This window comes from Xenopus laevis, chromosome 3L, assembly GCF_017654675.1.
Source record: "Xenopus laevis strain J_2021 chromosome 3L, Xenopus_laevis_v10.1, whole genome shotgun sequence".
Classification (NCBI taxonomy): domain Eukaryota; kingdom Metazoa; phylum Chordata; class Amphibia; order Anura; family Pipidae; genus Xenopus; species Xenopus laevis.
The window spans coordinates 102,146,664-102,167,380 of record NC_054375.1 but is presented as its reverse complement, the minus strand read 5'-3'; the positions used below and the strand labels follow the sequence as shown (position 1 = coordinate 102,167,380).

At 39.8% G+C, this 20,717-nt stretch overlaps 1 protein-coding gene across 4 annotated transcripts in view; it reads right to left on the bottom strand.

The window, feature by feature from the left end:
* Nucleotides 1-722: 722 nt before the first annotated feature.
* Nucleotides 723-20,717, bottom strand: part of otud7a.L (OTU deubiquitinase 7A L homeolog) — a 136,771-nt gene continuing 116,776 nt past the window's right edge. For all 4 annotated transcript variants that reach the window (XM_018252994.2, XM_018252993.2, XM_018252995.2 and 1 more), the window contains 3 exons: nt 11,539-11,653; nt 11,330-11,414; nt 723-7,476 (listed from right to left, as the gene is read on the bottom strand). In XM_018252994.2, coding sequence (XP_018108483.1) covers nt 6,052-7,476; nt 11,330-11,414; nt 11,539-11,653 — 1,625 coding nt within the window. In that variant the 3' untranslated portion in view covers nt 723-6,051. The remainder of the gene's footprint in view (nt 7,477-11,329; nt 11,415-11,538; nt 11,654-20,717) is intronic.

The following is a 20,717-nucleotide window of genomic DNA, read 5'->3' as shown; positions in this document are numbered from 1 at the left end:
CTATGGGAGACAGCCTTTCCATAATTTGGAGCTTTCTGGATGACAGATTCCATACCTGTATTTAAGTGACTGAAACAGTTTATGGAGATGGACAAACACAGATTTTGGCCAAGCCTATACCAGATTGTGTGAGATATTCATGCCAGATTCATTTAGAAAGATGTAAGTGTGGTTGCTGAGCCTCCTAACACAGGGGTACTCCCACTACAAGAGAAAACAGATATATCAGCACAAAAACAAATGGTTTGAAAGGTAAATGGTTATTTGGCCATAATGTACCCAGGGGTGCTTCGCCAATGAGACGAGTTGAGGCTGTCGCCTCAGGCGGCAGCGCCCCACTAGGTACCAGGGGCAGCAAAAATGCTGCTTCTGGTACTTTAAGAGCGAATTTCCGGGGGAGGGGGGGCAGCAGCAACTGCTGCTGCCTCAGGCAGCGGAGGGGCCAGGATCGCCCCTGAATGTACCCTTCACGGCTCTATGTTGGCACAAAAGAAATTCCTTTGGCACTTGACTGCGGCCTCCATCTGTAGCTCAAACACAACTCCCAGCTATTGCAACTGTCAGCTGGTACTCGCAGCCTTGCTGGGAGTTGTAAAAACAAATTGCTGCAGATTTAGAAAATCCACATTAACATTTACCAAATGTTTTCCTATTACCTCATACTCGAAGTGTTTTCCCAGGAATGTTTGTGGGAAAATAAGAAAGCCATAAGACAAGTGATGTTTAATAGAAACCATTCATATATTTCAACTTTCAATAAACATTTGGAGTGCATAACAATAAATAGCATTCATAACTTACTAGACGGTTTTACAAAGCTTCTCCGTGTCATTGTTATTTCTAGCCACGGCTCTGCGATTAACCTACTAAAATGACAGACCCTGTATATAATAAAGGCGCAAAATATTGCTCTATAGCATATTTTGTAAATAATATAAAAATAAGTTTCTATATTACAATTTAAACTTGGCTTGTAAAATATCAACATAATACAGCCGTTATTCTACAAACAGAACACATACAAACACCTTTCTTATATTTTTCTCGACAATATACGATTTATTTTTATTCTCACGATATAGTTACTTCTGTGATGTGCAAATGAACGGAGGGTCCATGACAAATGAACAAATTGGCGTTTTATTTATTCTGTTCGTCAGTACAGAGTGAATCAGACAGAACCGCGCCTTCGCTTTGTAAATTCCTGCATTTGGTAAATCCTACCAGTCAAAGCTGAAAAGTCACTTACAATCATGGTCAGGGTTTTTGAAGGATTTGTCTAATATAAATATGTTTGTCGAATGTAAAGACGTGAGACCTTACAGGCTGAATCAGAATAGTGTTCTGTACATTACGTGACTGGCTAAACACCCTGCAATTAACATGCATTTCTTTAAGCAGCAGCGCCACCTACAGGAAACAGGAGTCACAGACGCAGAAACAGTTGCTTTCCCTTTACAGCAACAGAGCAGCAGTTAGAATCCTATTTGCAATGGGAGGATTATATCACACTGTGTCTTTGATTATTCACAGATATAGACATATTCATTTTTGTCCCCAGCAATAAAACCTCTGAGATGGTTCTAATAAATCACAGACCTCAAACACTCTTATTGCAACGCATACTCTCTAGAGTCTTATTCAGCTGCTTTCTAGACTATGCCCTTGCAAAGAATCGATTCCAGCCTCCTTCAGAAATGGACTTTTTCTCATACAATCTATACATACAGTCTATATCAGCGCTCACCCTATTGTCTTGTTGTAGAAACTGAACGTCAAGCAAATCTTTCTAAGCATTCAAATATTAAACGCCTTTAAAACTCACTAAATAACAGGCACAGGACCTTAGAGAACCACTTAGGGGCAGATTTATCAAGGGTCGAATTTCGAGGTGATGGGAGTTTTTTTAAACTCCCATCAACTCGAAATTCGAATAAAAAAAAAAGACCAACCGAAATTTATTTTAAAAAAATCTAATTTTTTTTTAACTTCGAGTGAACACAGCATTGTGTTACTTCAGACAGCTGACAGTTCAGATCAGGAAAGATTTGCATAGCAACTCCTAATATACAGGATCAGATTAGTAACAGAGCAGACACATCCGGACTCTTCATTCACATATTTGACCTTCAACGTTTTTATGTTCAATTTTGCAAATTAAATAACGTATTAGCTATGAGTAACACATTCGATATTCATTATTATATATTTTACTTTGTGTATGAGGACATTCAGTTAACTACTCCAAAAAATGCATATTTATAACCATAGTATTTGTGAGCTTTCCTGGAGCCAAAAGAGGGGCAGGAATAGAGCTGGAAGCAGGAAAGACTCCCAACCAGCTTCTTACCAGTATCCTGATTGAATCTCAGTGGGAGTAGCATATTTATACAATACAGTAAAGGATGCGCCAAATCCACAATTTTAGGATTTTTATAAATCCAGAATGCTTTGTGAAAGATTCAGACGAAACCTGAACCAAATCCAAACTCTAATTTGCATATGTAAATTAGGGGGGAAGTGGGAAAGAAAACCACATGTGCACATGTGGTTAAGAAATTTTTGAATTCCATGTTTGTGACGAAAAAAAAAGTCACGTGATTTTTTTTGGATTCCGATTGACGCTTGGAATTGGACCAAATCATGGATTCGGTGCATCCCAAATGCAATGGACAGGTCTGCTTTAGTTAAACTCGATATTATCCCCCTGCAATGCTTGAGCAATTGATAAATGTAAACTCCTTGCCTCTGGTGAGGACACTGGGAGTTGTAGTTGAAATACACCTAGATATTCTTCATCATGTACCACAAGACTTTTGATGAGTTCCTGTAGGCCTACAACTATGGCACACTGACATGGCTGTAATAAATGGCAAGCTAGTCTTCTGTATTACATTGCACAAAAGCAAATATGCCAAAGTTTCAAATGCAAAATGCAAGGTACTGCTGCTAAACAGTGATTCACAGACTGAATCAGGCATAAGATCCTTCATTGTTCTTTCATACGAGTCTGGGGAAAGGACACTGCCCTCCAACTGTTGCTAGAGGTACTGCAGAGGGTAGGAACTGTAGCTCACAGCAGCTGAGGAGACACAAGGCAGATATCTCGTATCTAAATGGGTTGGGAAAATCAGGTGGAAATGAAGGGTAGTGAAATGGTTTGAATTAATTGGTTAACATTTTGTAAAGCAAAAAAAGCACTTTCATTTCTAGGAATGAACCTGGTTGTGGTCCAAGGATACCACTTTAATAATGCATCTTCTTTTGGTGTTCAAATTGATCCCCGCTCAAGGGACCTATAGAAATATTTGCATGTGCTTGCAGAAGAAGTGTGATCTCTTGGGCCAATTGTATTAACTGGGTAAATGCCCGGCGTCTGTTAGTGGATTCCTAATTGTTGAACAGAGACAACTCTTATATGTCTGTGCCATTCAAGGGAAAGGAATGTAATGCGTCATGTAAATGGCAGTACACGCGAAAACTAAGATATTTATTATTACATGTAGGCTATTCTTTAGGAAGTTTTTTATAAGCTATTGTTTATAATGTGTATGGCTGGAACATATCAAGCAGCAGCAAAGTACAGAAGCAAGTGTCTTGCCTGGTGATTGTCAATAGGCTCATTCTAAAGCAAAAAAAACCTTACACTGAATGGATGCTCTCAGCAAGACAAAAGGGGGTATGTAGCACACAGTAGGTTCTAATATACACCTACCTAGACTAGAGGAATATTTGGGCTGATTTTGACACTGAACATATAAAATGAAGATACTATTCCCTCTTCATTGAAAGCTCACTATTGTTTGGAATAGTCTCTAAGCCTAGCAGCCAGTGCACAGTTTGAGTGTGATGCTAGAGTCCTTTTATTATCTGTCATTATTATTATTAGCTGTCATTTGCACAACAGACCAAGTTTTAGGTTTCCTAACTCTTAGAAGGAGAAGGAAAGGCGTATTAATTGGGGGTTCCAAAAGTTAGGCACCCCCAAGTGATTATATATAGGTACCTCACACCCCAGGCCAGTGCTCCTATCAGCAGAAAACTGCACTGGTCCAGGGGTTCTTTCAGCGAGCACCGGAGCCATTGTCTTTCTTCAAATTTCCCGGGGCAGACACATGCGCAGTAGAATGAAATAGCTGACTTCTTTGTTAAAGTTCGGCTCTTCCACTACTGCGCATGCGCAACCTCGTGAAGTATGAAGAAGCTGGAAACCAATCAGTCTGTGGTGCTCGCTGGAATAACCCCAGGCAGGTGCAGTTTTGTGCTGATAGGAGCACCGGCCCAGGGCTTCAGGTAAGTAAATACAATCACTTGGGGTGCCTAACATTTGGCACCCCAAAGTAAAGAGTGCCTTTCCTTCTCTTTTAATGGAGAATTAAACCTTAAAAATCTATATATGGCTGGAAATACCGTATTACATATACTGAATGTATTGCACCAGCCTAAAGGTTCCATATCTCTACTGTAGCAATGATCCAGGCCTTCAAAGTTGTTACAGGAGCTCGCCATCTTGGATTATGGTAAGGGTGTCAGTGACACTGCACGTGCTCTGCAGCTGGTTAATAAATTCAAATGCTAACTGTGCTGGTTTCTGATATGTTATGTACCAATAATCTGTACATTATACTGTGACATTAAAATTGTATTTACACAGTATAATGTGTGCCAGTCCCTAAGCTCAGCTAAGTAACAGCAGCACAGAGCATGTGCATTAAATCAGCAAACAGAAGATGGGGAGCTACAGGGGCATCTTTGGAGGCACAGATCTTTACTGCTAAATATTTTACTGACTTAGCAATTATATGCAATATTCTCCTGTACACAGCACACAGAAAAGTGGCGAGAAAATGCACAGAATGGGGATTCAAGCCTATAAGTGCCCGGCAATTTCTCATTTAATGGGTTAATAAGATATCGTGGCTTATTTACTAAGAGGTGCTAAATATTATCACTGCAGTTACACAAAGCAACTAATCAGGATTTGCTTTCCTTTTATTACTTGTAGTAGTAGGATCAAAACTAGTTGCTAATAGGATGCTTCTGGCATCTGCACTGGTATATTATAGCACCTATGTTATATAATAAGCCTTAGTGATCCAACATCTAGCCTAATTACAAGTGACCTCAAGTTGTTTAGTCCACATTGTGAACTGCAACTCTCACAGTCCTTAGCCAATCACTAGTTCAGAAAGTATTGTTGATCTGCCACACTTAATGGCAGCGTACCTCTGCTTTAGTTCTTGTTATGATTCCAGTTGCCTTGAAATGTTTATGAGTTATATTGTAAAAAAAAAAACATGCAGATATCAGCTATGGTTTATCATGTCACTGGTGTTTTCCATCAGTATTGCATTATGGGCAATAAAGGACACAATGGTAGTTATGAATATGGAAACCGCTGCATTATATTCGAGTAAGATAAATTGCCCTCTTTTGTTTGCTAATGACCTAATTAGTCTTGCAACACTAATTCAAGCAATCACATTTTCAAGATAGATGGGGTTCATAGTGACTTTTGCATCTAGAATGGTTCATGCCGTTATCCCGCTTTAAGAGATCTTATTCTCCTCATTGTTGCCAGGATCCACAAAAATTACAACCAAATTACAAAAAAAAACCCTTCAATGTAAAATGTACGTGAAGTGACCGGCTCTAAAAAGTTAGTAGAAATGTCTGCTTGTGTCACATAGGAAATCAATAAAACCATGAAAGATCATCTCTGACTGCACAAAGCCAATAGTGATATTAGAAATATTGAATGTTTCTTTCTACTTACCTGAGTGATAGAAAAAAAATTCAGGCACCTTAGTTGATAACCAAACTCTGACTGTGATATAAACAACCTTTCAGCGTAACACATAAACATGAGCAGGGACAAATGCCTTTACATTATTACCCACATTATCAATGCTTGGTTTGGTTTCAAAACAAGCAAATGCGTCATTTCATCCCTGTCTTTATTCTAATTTGGCTAATTTGTTCTATTACAATTAAAGTGAGTTTAGTATTGAAGTTTTGCATGTATAAAAGGATAGATATGGTGTGGGCCATTCAGTGCCTGTGAACTTTACTTTCCCTATCCCGTCGCTTCAACTCCTCTTTGTAGCAGTAAGAACAGTAATTTTCAGTCTCAGGGCGCCCATAAAAAGAACAATTCTCTCTTTTACACCTGCTCTGATGGAGTGAATAGATTGGACAACCTGTGCTTCTGCCTCTGCTGTTTTTGTCATTGTTCAACCATGTCTGAGAGGATTCCTCATCAGCATATTCCAAGCAGTCTCTGATATCACTAGAGTTGAACCCATTTGTATATGTATGAGATTTATGCTCTGAAGGCTTTTCATACTTAAGAGATTCCACTGTGTTCACTGTGCGTATACCAGATAACCTTGCCGGGCTGTAAATTTGCGAAGATAATGACCGGTTTTGTTGGGGATATGTAGCACAAGTTTTTAAGGAGCCTATTGTTGGCTTAAAAGGGTCATCTTGGAAGCTTGGCGACTTGGAGTTGACATCATGTAAATGGATAACACTTTGCCTTTGGACTGGTGGTGTATGGCTATAGTGTGCAGATACTGGAATGGGGCCACATTTTTTAGCACCATTGTTGGGTGAGGGATAGGATGTTGGGGTTGGACTGGAACGATCTTTGAGTTTTAGAACAAGCTGTGTTGTATGGCTTTGAGGCAAGATTGGTGATGCCCTGTCCTGAGGTGAGGAATCCAGCTTATCTTTTGCAAAACCATCTTGATCTAGCTTTCTACACGATGATCCATTGACAGCAGCTTTCTTCTCAACCTCCTTCCTTTTCTGCTCTTGCTCAGCATTGAAACGTTCTTGGGCACTGGTCAAGTAGAAACCAATCATTTCCTCGTGGAACTGATGTCGGTGACTGGTGAGGAGAAGTCCTGCAAAGATAAACTTACGTTCCCCCTGCATGGCTGCTCTCAATATATTAAGGCTGAGTTTTACATCTGTGCTATATTTCCATGGGTCAGACTTATCTGAAAGTGATCTGTTGGTAAGTTTATCAACAGGAGAAATGCTAGCTTTATCGGTGGGGGATGGGGTTGTTTTCTCAGAAGGGGACGTACTGGCAGACTGTCCTGATTCCTCTTTGCTCCCCTTCCGAGATTTTGACTTTTTAACTTTGTCAGTAGAGTCCCCGTTCTTCCCATTGCCTGAATTAGCGCGACTGATTTTACCATGAACTAATCCTCCAAGACCCCCCATGTTCTTTTTCAACTTTATACCCAGTGTTTTACTGAAACTTCCAAGTTTATTTGCTACGGAATCAGTTCTATTCTTTTCCTTCTCCTTTCTTTGTTTTTCTTTATCTTTATCTTTCCCATTTTTTCCATTGTTGACATTAGAATTACTACAGATGGAGTCTCGATCAGAGTCCATGGAGTCCGCCAGTGACTGCACATCTTCTCCTGTGGAAGCTGTTGGAGATTCTGGTTGGGCCAAGGGTGCCTGGAAGTAAAGCAGAAGATATCACTTTAATATTAAATACCAGGTCAACTCATTTTCCTTTGTATCTATGTTTTCATTATACAAATTTCCAACCTTTTCACTTATTACTGTCCACCTTACTGCTTGACTTCTTCTCGACAGTATTTGCCATTTAGAAACACTGTTTCATAATGTAAAAATTATTTATCCTACCACATGCCTTACCTACAGTCATAGTCATTAGTTCATAACTCTCCAGCTGCTTTGTACGCTAACCTCTACTTGGTATTCAAGGGGTCTATCCCATAGCTTATATAGAGCAACCCCCACTGTCAGATAGCTCTATTTCTGTTTTCTGACTGCATCATAATAGATTTATGATTAATTCCTATTTTTTCTTCATAGCTTACTGTAACCCCCAAAAACATTTATATTATATACAGGAACTTATATGTTACACGGTATCTTCTTTTTGAAGAGTATCATTAGAAATAATAGAAGGGGAGATGTCACTACGAGGGCACAAAACACAGACATTAATCTTACAAGCAGAACCAATCACACAACTCTAATATAACTGACAACAAAATACATTTATATCTTGGGCCTATTTGATCTGTAACAGATGGGAACCTACAATTTCCACAGCATAAGTTAAGCTTATGTCTTTTGTAGAATAGGCACTACTCTTGCATGTCCTCTTTCTTGTAGGAAAGTTTCTCTATTGGGTAATATTAATTAAAGTCTACTAATTTATAATAAACATCACCCGCTCTCACCTATAAGAGGCATCTAAATAAAACAATGACGTTTTTAAGTCATGATAAGCTGATTTCATTTGTGTATTGGCGAGAGATATTGAGTTCATACAGTAAATGACTCAGATTCCTTTACAGGTAAAAAGTAAGTAGGGCAAATGCAAATGTGATCAAACATCATTCTAAATAGATCAGAATACTTGACAGGAGTAGACTAATCAAGAGGAAGCAGTGGGTCTTCAAACATACAAAGCATGTCTTCAAAAAATAAACTGCACAGTGCCAGCCAAATGTCAATTAACACTCCCTGATCAAAATTCAATATGTTTTATTTTGTGTCATGTCATGGAAGCCTTGGGACACTTTAATATGAGCATTATTATAAGATATATCATACATATGAATATTGATGAGTATAAAATAGTTCCTTTGATTGCCCAAAAGAGTTTTGGGTTTGGCTGCAGGACGCACAAACTTCCACAGTGCTCGGACTAGTCATGGAATAAATTTCCTCCATTCCTGTTGGGCAGACATTGTAGCAACTGCAAAGAAACTAGAAATATTCCATTCCATTAATAACAACTGCAAAATGGAGCAGATTCTAATGAAGTGTTTCAAGCACAAGGTACACCATTTATTTTAATTGGAAAACGCATATGGCTGAGTGTGCCGTTGATTTTAATTACACAAATTGTTGAGCTAGTGTGCCAAATGCATATATAGTGTCTGTCATGTCTGTCTCCATTTTTCTCATAAATCAAGCAGATGATCTTTGATGCAAGCCCCTCAATTACGATATGTACCCACAACCTCAAGGAGCTGGGGATTATCTTGAATGAAAGACACTTTGCAGTTGATGCCCTGAGCCAATCACTGGCTGATTCTCACTGCACCGTGCTTCAACGAGATGAATGTTTTCAAAATGATCAGTAACTCCAGGTGATGTCTCATACTATTATTAACATGTATTTATATAGCGCCAACATATTTCGCAGCGCTGTGTATGTATCTGCACATTATGTTGTTGGCATCATTTTTGTTTGGTTGTTACTTCATTTAATTGCCAAGAAATCACTGGACTCGGGGACAAAGGTTGCCGTACATTCAACATAAATTGGGCATAAAGTGCAGGAGCTGGGAGGTAATACATAAGAGGCTGTAGCATAAATAAAGGGCAGAATTCTTGGTTCCACTGAATAAGGAAATGGTTATTGTTTGACTCTTGACCTTCACCTGCATCTGTAGTAGGTATTTCATCACTTTCTGAGTGGAATCCAATAGGTGTGTGGTGGGAAAGACTTATGTACTCCCAGCAGTTATCAAGTGGTAAAAAATAAATGTGCAGTGAGTCCATAAATAAATCATGGTTCCTTACAAACTTCAACCCTGTAAGTAATAGATTCAATTTGTTAGCTGTCTCTACAACACCAGAAATATAGCTTGGTACAGCTCAGTGAGATACAAATTTACACATACACAAGGTTAATGTATAATTGTCCCATCCCCCTGATATGACCTGACCTGACATGCCCTACTGCTCAGAGATATTTTATTTCCATCCTCATAGACCTTCTAATCAATCTGCTCTACGGAGAGCTTTATATACTGTATTCAGTGATATACAGTGATGAAACGGTATCAGATTTGGAATGAATGGAAGCATAGGGCTACCCAGCCTTCACTCCAAATGACTCTGTTCCTCATAAATGCAATAGCTGCTGCTACTCTTACATAGAACATTAAGGCCCAAATCACTTTTCTACAGATGACCAGTTTTCGCATTTTCTTTGATGGTAAATAAGAACACCTAGAAACTGTTGTTTTAATTGACAAAGTGATCTATAATATGGCCTGAGTGCTGACTAAGATGTGCGGCTCTGATGGAACAAAAAGTCAAGTACTAGTTACTGTATATAAATGCTTGCCTCACTATAGGGGCAAATTCACTAAGATGCGAAGTTGCGCCAGGCGCAACTTCGCCGCACTTCGCCGCACTTCGCCAGGCGTAGTTTCGCCAGCGCTTCGCAAATTCACTAAATTCCGAAGTTGCGCACAGGGGTAGCGTAAGGTTGCGGAGTTGCGCTAGCGTTGTTTCGCTATATAAAGCGAAGTTGCGCTAGCGAAGGCTAATTTGCATACGGCGTGAAATTCAAATTTCAATGGAGGAACACGTATCTGCACTACAAATGCCTAGAAAACCTTCAAATCTGCAAATAAAAAATTTATTTTGCCCTACACATGTGCCCACTGTCTAGGTAAGTTGCCATGAGTCAGGAAAAGTAGGGGGGAGGAAGGGGAGCCCCAAAAAATTTTCGATCTTTTTCAGCCTATCAGCCATCATGTAGAAAACACGCCAGCGTTTTTTGAGACTTAGAAAAAATTTTGACTTTTTTTGAAACAATCCCTATCTACTCTATTGCGCTTCGCCAGGTCTGAGGTGGCGAAGGAAGTCTAGCGTAAAAGGTAGCGTTCGCTACACTGCGCAAGTTAGTGAATTTGCGTAGTTTTGTCGCTAGCGAAGATTCGCCTGGCGTAAGGTTGCGAAGTAACACTAGCAAAACTACGCCAGCGTTCGTTAGTGAATTTGCGCAGTAGCGAAAATGCCAAACGCTAGCGAATTAACGCTAGCGTTCGGCGCTTCGCGCCTTAGTGAATTTGCCCCATATGACTGAATAAACATACAGCCTGTGTTTTGGTGGTGTACTGTGGAAGTGATTCTGATTTTATATATATATATATATATATATATATATATATATATATATATATATATACTGTATATATATATTTTAAGTGAGGACATTCATGGAGCAATCCAGAGTGTGCCAGGCCCCCTGCAAAAAATCTATGGAGGGGTCTGGTGCACTGCGATCCCCAACTTCCTGCGCACTCCCCGCGCTGTGCCATAGTCTCCCAGCTGCCTGTGCCCCCCTTTTTCACTGCAGGTAAGAGAGCGGCTATTGAGGGGGTTGTTCTTTTCAGCAATAGAGGAAGCTGACCCCATGGTCCTGGTCCCCCCCTTTTCCCCGGGCCTCCCAGCAACCACAGGGTCTGCTTCCTCTATAGATACATCACTGGAGCAATCATAATGAGCCTTTAAAACTGCAAAGCCTTACCCGTGTTTCTGAAGGGATGCGTATCCAGGTTACATTCATGTAGCTGTGCAGAAGGTTCAGTTTGGCCTCCAGAGACAGGATCAGACTGTAAGGAGAAAACATAACCACATCACAACTTCACATCACAAGAACAGACAATGCTACAGACAACATACAGAAAACTGCTGAATTAAACATGTCACGATGACTGACATATGTACAAGTATTACCTGGCTAACTTGATGTTATCATTGTCATCCTTGCCCCATTCCCAGTCCTTCCCGGGATCAACTGCAAAGTGCAAAGGTAGAAGCTTGTGTTCTGAGTCAGTTAAAGGGATCACCGCTGTGAAAGAGATGTATGAGTAACATTTAATTGTAGAGACACAACAAGTACTTCATATGTTTGGTGTGATTTGCCGTCACTACTTTTTGCACCACTGATGAGTGAAGAATGCAAATCTGAGGCAGTACTGCTGTTGCTGAACTACAAATCCCTGGTACTTAAGCACTAAATCAGGTTAGCCTTCCCTTCATATCCGCTGGGTAATCATCCTATAGATTATAACAACATTTCTGCATCAGTGACTGAGACTTTGGTAGCAAAAAAAAACAATGATAAATCATTTGGAAATATAAAATATTGATTATTATAGATTGTCTACTGAAATGGTTTGCATTGGTCACTAGTCTTCACTTGTAACTGTATTGTGAGATGATGGGGTTTTATTTAAGATCATTGGAAAGAGCTTATTGATTGATCCGGCCAGTCATTGTGTCATGCCCTTTAGTTACTGAATAAATGTTAATGATGGGAAGCTGCAGATATATTGTTGGTATCAATAAAGCAAGTTACCGAGTCACAAATAACCAGAAGGCAATGTTTATAAACTCTTAAAGGGGTTGTACACCTTTGAGGAAACTTTTAGTATGATGCAGAGGGTGATATTCTGAGACAATTTGCAATTGGTTTTCATATTTTATTATTGAAGGCTTTTGATTTATTAAGCTTTTTATTCAAAAGCTCAATTTGCATCTTAAGCAATCTGGTAACTAGGGTCCAAATTACCCTAGCAACCATGCCTTTATTTGAATAAGAGACTGGAATGAGAATAGGAGAGATCTGAATAGAAGGATCAGTAATAAGGATCAGTAAAAAATAAAAAAGTAACAATAATAATACATTAGTAGCATTACAGAGCATTTGTTTTTTAGAAGGGAGCCAGCGCCGCCCATTTGAAAGCTGCAAAGAATGGGAAGAAAAAGGCAAATAACTATAAAAAATAAAAAATAAAAACCAATTGAAAAGTTGCTTAGAATTGGCCATTCTATAACATAATAAAAGTTATCTTAAATGTGAGCCACCCCTTTAATAAATAAACCTTCTAGTCCCCAGGGTAGATACATTATAGGTCAAACTAAGGAATTCAGTTTTTAGATTTATTAAAATGTCAAACATTTTCCTGAGAGTCAAGAAAGTTTTAGGGTAAGGGCACACAAGGAAACTTTGAAGCGCTCCAAGGCTTTTCAGGGCGATAAGTCAACCTGAAGAAGAGGCGATTTGTCGCCAGGCAACGAAATCTCCCAGAATCTTAGCGTGTGTCCTTACATTAGGGCAGAGACACATGCTGCTATTTCAGGAGATTAGTCGCCCTGGACGACAAACCGCTTCTTCTTCGGGCGACTAATCTATCCAAACTGCCTTCCCGCCAGCTAGAATATAAATCGAGGCGAGATGGCACTCGGATCGCTTCAGCTTTCCGAAGTTTCCTGGTGAGGCAACGTTGGGCGACTTTGGAAAACAAAGTGTTCCAAGTGCCATCCCGCCGGCGATTTACATTCCAGCTGGCGGGAAGGCAGTTCGGGGAGATTAGTCGCCAGAAGAATAAGCGGATACCCATGTCAACTCTACAGTATGTGTTCCATTGAGCAGTTGTATGTTATTGGACTCTACAGGACGGTAATGCTTGGTGCTATTTCCCATCCAAAACTTTGCTCCCAATGTGCATCACACATGGGGACAAAGGAATTGCACAATGATTTTTATATGCCACAATGAAACATTTCACTGCAGAAATGAAACTTTTTTTTTAATGAACAGTATGCATCAATATGACAAGTTAATACAGTACATTATCTGCCTATTACAGATGCAAGTATTCCTATAGTTAAAATATACTGTAGCACAAAGCCGATTATAAATGCACAGTGGCGTAACTAGATATTACTGGGCCCCATAGCAAATTATTTTTCAGGCCCCCAAAATGTTTAGCGGTTGACTTGTTTTACCAATATTTATTGAAACTGTATATGAATTAGGGCCTCATGGGGCCCCTATACCTCCTGGGCCCCCCTGCAGCTGCAGGGTCTGCTTCCTCTATAGTTACACCCCTGTAAATGCATATACAGTTAGCTCCATAAATATTTGGACAGACAACTTTTTTTTCTAATTCTGGTTCTGTACATTACCACAATAAATTTTAAATGAAACAACTCAGATGCAGCTGAACTGCAGACTTTCAGCTTTAATTTAGTGGGTTAAACAAAAAGATTGCATAACAATGTGAGGAACTAAAGCCTTTTTTTCACAATCACTACATTTCAGGGGCTCAAAAGAAATTGGACAAATTAAAAAACTGAAAATAAAATGTTCATTTCTAATACTTGGTTGAAAACCCTTTGCTGGCAATGACAGCCTGAAGTCTTGAACTCATGGACATCACCAGATTCTGGGTTTCCTCCTTTTTAATGCTTTGCCAGGCCTTTACTGCAGTGGCTTTCAGTTGTTGTTTGTTTGTGGGCCTTTCTGTCCGAAGTTTAGTCTTCAACAAGTGAAATGCAGCTCAATTGGGTTCAGACCAGGTGACTGATTTGGCCATTCAAGAATATTCCACTTCTTTGCTTTAATAAACTCCTGGGTTGCTTTGGCTGTATGTTTTGGGCCATTGTCCATCTGTCTTATGAATCACCTACCAATCAATTTGACTGCATTTAGCTGGATTTGAGCAGACAGTATGTCTCTGAACGGCTCAGAATTCATTCGGCTGTTTCTCTCCTGTGTCACATCATGGATAAACACTAGTGTCCCAGTGCCACTGGCAGCCATGCACACCCAAGCCATCACACTGCCGTTTTACAGATGATGTGGTATGCTTTGGATCATGAACTGTTCCATGTCTTCTCCATACTTTTTTCTTGTCATAATTCTGGTAGAGGTTGATCTGTATTTCATCTGTCAAAAGAATGTTTTTCCAGAACTCTGCTGCCTTTTTTAGATGTTTTTTTTTTTAAGCAAAGTCCAGTCTAGCCTTTCTATTCTTGATGCTTATGAGTGGCTTGCACCTTGCAGTGCCCCCCCCCCCTGTATTTACTTTCATGCAGTCTTCTCTTTATGGTAGACTTGGGTATCGACACACTTAACTCCTGGAGAGTGTTGTTCACTTGTCACTGTTGTGAAGGGGTTTCTCTTCACCATGGAAATGATTCTGTGATCATCCACCACTGTTGTTTTCCATGGACGTCCAGGTCTCTTTGCGTTGCTGAGTTCACCAGTGCTTCCTTTCTTTCTCAGGATGTACCAAACTGTAGATTTTGCCACTCCTAATATTGTAGCAATTTCTCGGATGGGTTTTTTCTGTTTTTGCAGCTTAAGGATGGCTTGTTTCACCTCAGCACCTTTGACTGTGTCTGTTCACAGCAAAATCTTCCACATACAAGCACCCCCCCCCCTCAAATTAACTCCAGGGCTTTTATCTGCTTCATTGATAATGACATAACAAATGAATTGCCCACACCTGCCCATGGAATAGCTTTTAAGTCAATGTCCAATTACTTTTGAGCCCCTGAAATGAAGTGATTGTGTTAAAAAAAAAAGCTTTAGTTCCTCACATTTTTATGCAATCTTTTTGTTCAACCCACTGAATTAAAGCTGTAAGTCTGCAGTTGTCTAAATTGTTTCATTTAAAATTCATTGTGGTAATGTACAGAACCAAAATTAGAAAAAAGTTGTCTCTGTCCAAATATTTATGGACCTAACTGTAGTTTCAAAACATTGTAGTTCCAGTGACCACAAGATGGCAGTGTAGAACACAGTATTGCAAACAAGCAGCCCATTTTATTTATGTGCATAACAAAAATATCACTATGGAGATCACTAAGCTCTGACGACCATTGTGGCTGCTGACTAAAGAGGGACTGGAATCTCTCCCTTGTATTTCCCAGGTGCAGGGATGTTGTAACATTGCACTGAGCAGTTTTGCACTAATTAAAAGGACGACTTTCCTCTGCTAGCATTTCTAGCACAGTTATTACTCAACAACTGGCTGATCATTTTATATATACACCTTCTTTAACACAAATGAAACATATATAACGTATTCTGAAAATACGGCCTATTCTTTTGAAAAAAAATCCATATTTACCTACTGTTTTACATTATAAAGCAGTCGGGACTGTTTTGGCATACAGATAAACAGAAGTCCACAATTCAGGGGTTTATGTGAGCATGCCTAATCTACATAAGTTGTAGAGACTCGCCAGCACATCCACACTCTCCAATGCATAAAGCTTGATGCTCGGTCGGAAGGATTGGCAGCCTCCCAATATTCAGACACAATTTAAGCAAGGACCAGCACAGCAGATCAAATGTACGTGGGGTAAACCCCTGGGTGCAGGGACGCTGTGCCTATGAGACAAGATGAGAAACAGGCAGCAGTGTCGGACTGGGACACCAGGGGCCCACCAAAAAACCTTCGATCAGGGGCCCACCCAAAAACCTTAGACCAGGAGCCCACTCTCAGTACTATTTTCTTCCTCTCCTCACTCAAACTCTATTCTTCTAGTCTGTTTTCTTTACATACTATAATCTATTATTCCATCTATTTGGCCTCTTTGTTCTCATAGAAATAGGGAATGGCCATGAAATAGGCTAAATGTTTAGCAGCACAAGGCCCCACTGACAACTGGGCCCATCGGGAGTTTTCCTGGTATCCCAGTGGGCCAGTCCGACACTGACAGGCAGCAACAGCCCACAAGTTACCAGGGGCAGCAAAAAGCTGCTCCTGGTAACTTACAGAGCCAAAATTCCAACTTAAAAAATGGAATTTCGCCTCTTCTAGTGCAGAGTGTGCAATTGTGCTGCGGCCCCCCCTCTACCTGCTCCGATGCCAAAAGTTTAAGTGCAGGGAAGGCGGCATTGACTTGGCAACCTCAGGATGGCATACTGGCCTGAAACGCCCCTGCCTGTGTGGTTTATTCAGCGGAAAGCAATGGGCTGACAAAGCAGAGTGACCCTGAAATGTTGCGTTCCACTAAATAAACCACGCAGGGGTGTACCCTGTATAACATTGCTCTTTTGTGCTCAAGTTGGAAACATGGAGTAGCTTTACTCTTTCTGTTTTTCCTGCCTTGCTCATGAAATTAAAAGAAAAAGTAACATTTTACAGGTAAGATAAGGACAAGCTTATAGGGAGACCTGGATTTGAATGTAAACTATTCAAGTTACTTCTCTAAATCAGACATGGGTATAGTACGGCTATGTATGAAATTGCTCTAAGGAACAATTAGGTCTGAAAGGTAATGACTGGCTCAGGGTATAGGAAACATTAATAATTATACGACATTATCAGACATTAAGAAATAAGATGCAGGAGATAAGCTACAGACAAAGACCTGAAGCATCTTCAGACACACTGCCACACCCTAACCCCACCAAAATGAATGGTGTCCTATGTGAACCCCAGATGCATCAATAATGCATCAATCATTTTTCATGCATGTGAAAGGCAAAATCCTATTTATTATTAATGAAAAGCACATACAAAAGCCTGACTAGTTTAGTTCTATTAATGCAGTGATGATGTCCTACATATAATATGTATGTGCATATACAATTTATTACAGATAGTCAATATCAATATATTGTATGCAGCTTAATTCTTAACATACTTACCATTCGTGTATAAATACATAAGCCATAAAAATATTATTACTGCACAGTTAATGGAATGCGAAAGATGAGAAAAGAGAGAATTAGGAACCTGAACAATTTGTACTGTGCAGAGCAGACATTTCAGCAGTATGGCTCTGGATGAAACTGGAGCCTCAGAGAAACAGGTGCAGCAGCAGCAGCAGCACGGCAGAAAGAGCTGACCATCCGTATCCCCAGTATTGGTATGTGAGGAAGGAATAACAAGTTGTCAGTATGTGTGCTTGGTGTAGTCATCCTGTCAGCTGAAACTGCAGCAACAGAAGTGCTGAAAACTTCCATAGCTCTGAACATGTTTACTCATTACTTCCCATAGTTTTGACTGTGCTTTCACACCTAAAACCACAATCATGATTAATACTAAACCTGGCTCAAATCCTAATCCAGTCTGTCATACAACTGCAGCGTCTGCTCTGCACATTACACACCAGTCTCCCCACTAATGTCCGCAAAGTGAGCCACTACAGCTCTCCAGAGCCAAGATCTTCTTCTGTTCATCTTTCATAGAGTTTGTCAAATGCCCCAACATGCTTATATAGTTACTACTTTCCCAAAATTAGATTGTTTGGAATGACATACTTGGCCACAAACCCACTTAAATGTCTCAATGAAGACTCCTTAGCTGCCGTCCCTTTTGCTACAAGGTAACACTGCTGCCTTTGACTTAGTGGCCATTTACTGTTTTGCAGTAGAGACTGGTTTCTCCAGATTTCTGTACAGAAACATAAAGGTCTTTTATATTCACTGAATTCGGTTTGATGCATCTCCCCACCTGAGCTTGTTTAGAATGACATCTTAACCCCGAGCCGTGCTGCTTGTTATCTGTAAAAGCCAGCATTACTTATTGATTAGGAGCTGGATTCATTTAAAGAACCATGTTTAAGGCCGCTGAATGTGTCCAAGGATGAGCTCACAAGTGGCGTTTTTACTTTGTGTTTTTAAAAACGTGCAGCCAGGCATGAATACTCACAAAATGAAGCCCTACTGAAAATAATAGAAATACGCACTGTAGCAATTCCCATGGGGTGCTTGCGAGCCAACATCAACCACGCAACACCAGTATTTGTGTTTTTCTGCAGAAATGCCAAGGAAACACCCCACTCCCACTCTATGGGATCCGCAGGTTTGGAAATACACTTCTCTGAAATACGTTGGGTATTTTCAATATGACGGCCAAACTCTTGCAAGATGGATTACGCATATACGGATTTGCGGTGGCATATGCTGGTGATGTAATTACGTTGCAGTATGGCTACATTTTGCAAGTAAATTGCTTTTCCACTTGGCTTTTTTCAAGAAGATTTACTAAACTTACAAAAATTGGAATTGTGGGAAATGAGAAAAAACAGAAATGCCTTTTGGGAAAAAAACCGACAGGCTGAAAAACGCATATTATCATGCGTGTGTGGTTTCATTGGCGTATTAGCCTTCGACCGAAAGTTTTTAAAAACGCAACTTAAAAACACCACGTGTGACTTCACCCTTAGGCTCAGCTACATCTCAAGTTTTGACTTTGTATAAAGTTTATAATCACGGGACCTGATTCAGCTTATGAACTAAATACATTTTTACCATAACTTGGGCAACCTTACACTACTGAAATTACGACTGTTCACCTTGTCTTTTTGTTTAGGGGTGTGGGATCCAATAAAAGCTCAACTTCATAAGAAGTGATCTAAAACCGAATCCAGGATTTGGACAAGATTAAGCCTTTTTCAGCAGTATTCGGTCAGAATCCAAGTGCCTGGCCAAAGTGAATCTGAATCCAAAAAATCAAGTGGCTTTTTGTCACAAAAACAAGGAATTCAAGAAATATTTAACCACGCTCTGCCATTCTCTTCCCCCTAATTTACATATGTAAAATCTGGTTTGTTATTCACCCGAATCCTGAAATAGTGGATTCTAAACCACCACATTTGGAGGGCAGTGCACCATCACAACATGTTCATGAACAGTTACTTTTCACTCTGTGTGTTACCTAAAATCTGATTCAAGTCACATGCTTGAGGAGTGGGCCATACTAAACTATTAATAGAACCACTGTAGAAAGAGAAAAAGTGTAGCCCTTCAGCATGCCTGGTCAGCCATGCTGCAATATAAACAACATATATGTTAATTTTCCTACAAACAAATCCAACATAAAAGCCTCAAGGCTAACAAGTCAGTTAGTGTTGACCAACCTGCAACTTCATAAATTAACACTAGTGTTTGCAACAGAAACTGGAAACAAATCAGACACTATTTGCAGGAAATGTACAATAGATATAAAAATCGAATTTATTTTATTTGCATTTTGAGCATTCTGTTTGACATCCCCAAAGTCTTGCATAGTACTGTTATATACAGTGCATGTTAGACCAGGCAACTGCATCAGCATATTCATTATCCAATGCTTCAGCCTCTAGCAATGCAGAACTGATAACACTATTTGTCTGGACATAAACAGACCTTGCTAGTTGAACAAGAAATTGTGGGGATAAAAATAACAGAAATATTTCATACATAAATGATTTTGAATCAACTTTATGTAAAAATGTGATCTAAAGACACTGACACAAGAGAAAACCAACATAGAGAAAGGCACAAAAGTGGGTCCAGAGCTTGAAATCAGTCATTTGTAAAAGCTGTGCATCCAAACAAAGGAGCCTGAAAGCAAATCAGTAAATAATAAATGGAGTAGGTGATAAACTCGCCTTTCCATGTGTGCGAGTGGGCACATCTAACTGCCACGTGCAGCCGACCAAATTCTAACTGTCAGTTCACAGCGAGAACACTGTGCTCTTGGCCTTACCTTTTCTTGGAAATGAAAGCACAGCTAAGTATTAAGTAAGAGCACCGCTCTCTGCACAATAGTTGCATCCTTGATTAGCTTTGATTTACAAATGAGTATGAACATTTGATTGCATTTCATTTAGATTTAATCAACACCTCAAGGAAAAGTCTGTAGCTTTGTCGAAGGTAAATTCAGTTTAGTGAAATATATTTATAGATATGTATCAATGGGGACTGCACTGTAGTTATATAGCACATATATAAAAAGCTATATAATCAAGATAAGTGATGGGCAAAATTTTACACCAGGTTTCGCCACAAAATGACGGCCATTGACTGCAATTGTGAGACGCCTATTCACTTCAATGACAAACTTTTATTATTTCGCAAATTTTTCAGCGAGGTGAAAACTATAATGCACTAATCATGTGTGGGCCACCCAAAATGGTTTACCCAAGGGTCAGACAGCTTCAGGATGGCATCCATGCATCTTCAGTAGGTGGGTTAGGCCTGAACTTTACCATTCCACCCACCCTGCCCGCAACCTTACTATGCCCCACTTTCGTCTCGAGATATCAATATTTTTACACTCGCGTCTGAGTGCTACGTCCGTTGTCAGAGATGGGTGGTTTAGGCGCAGATCTATAAACAC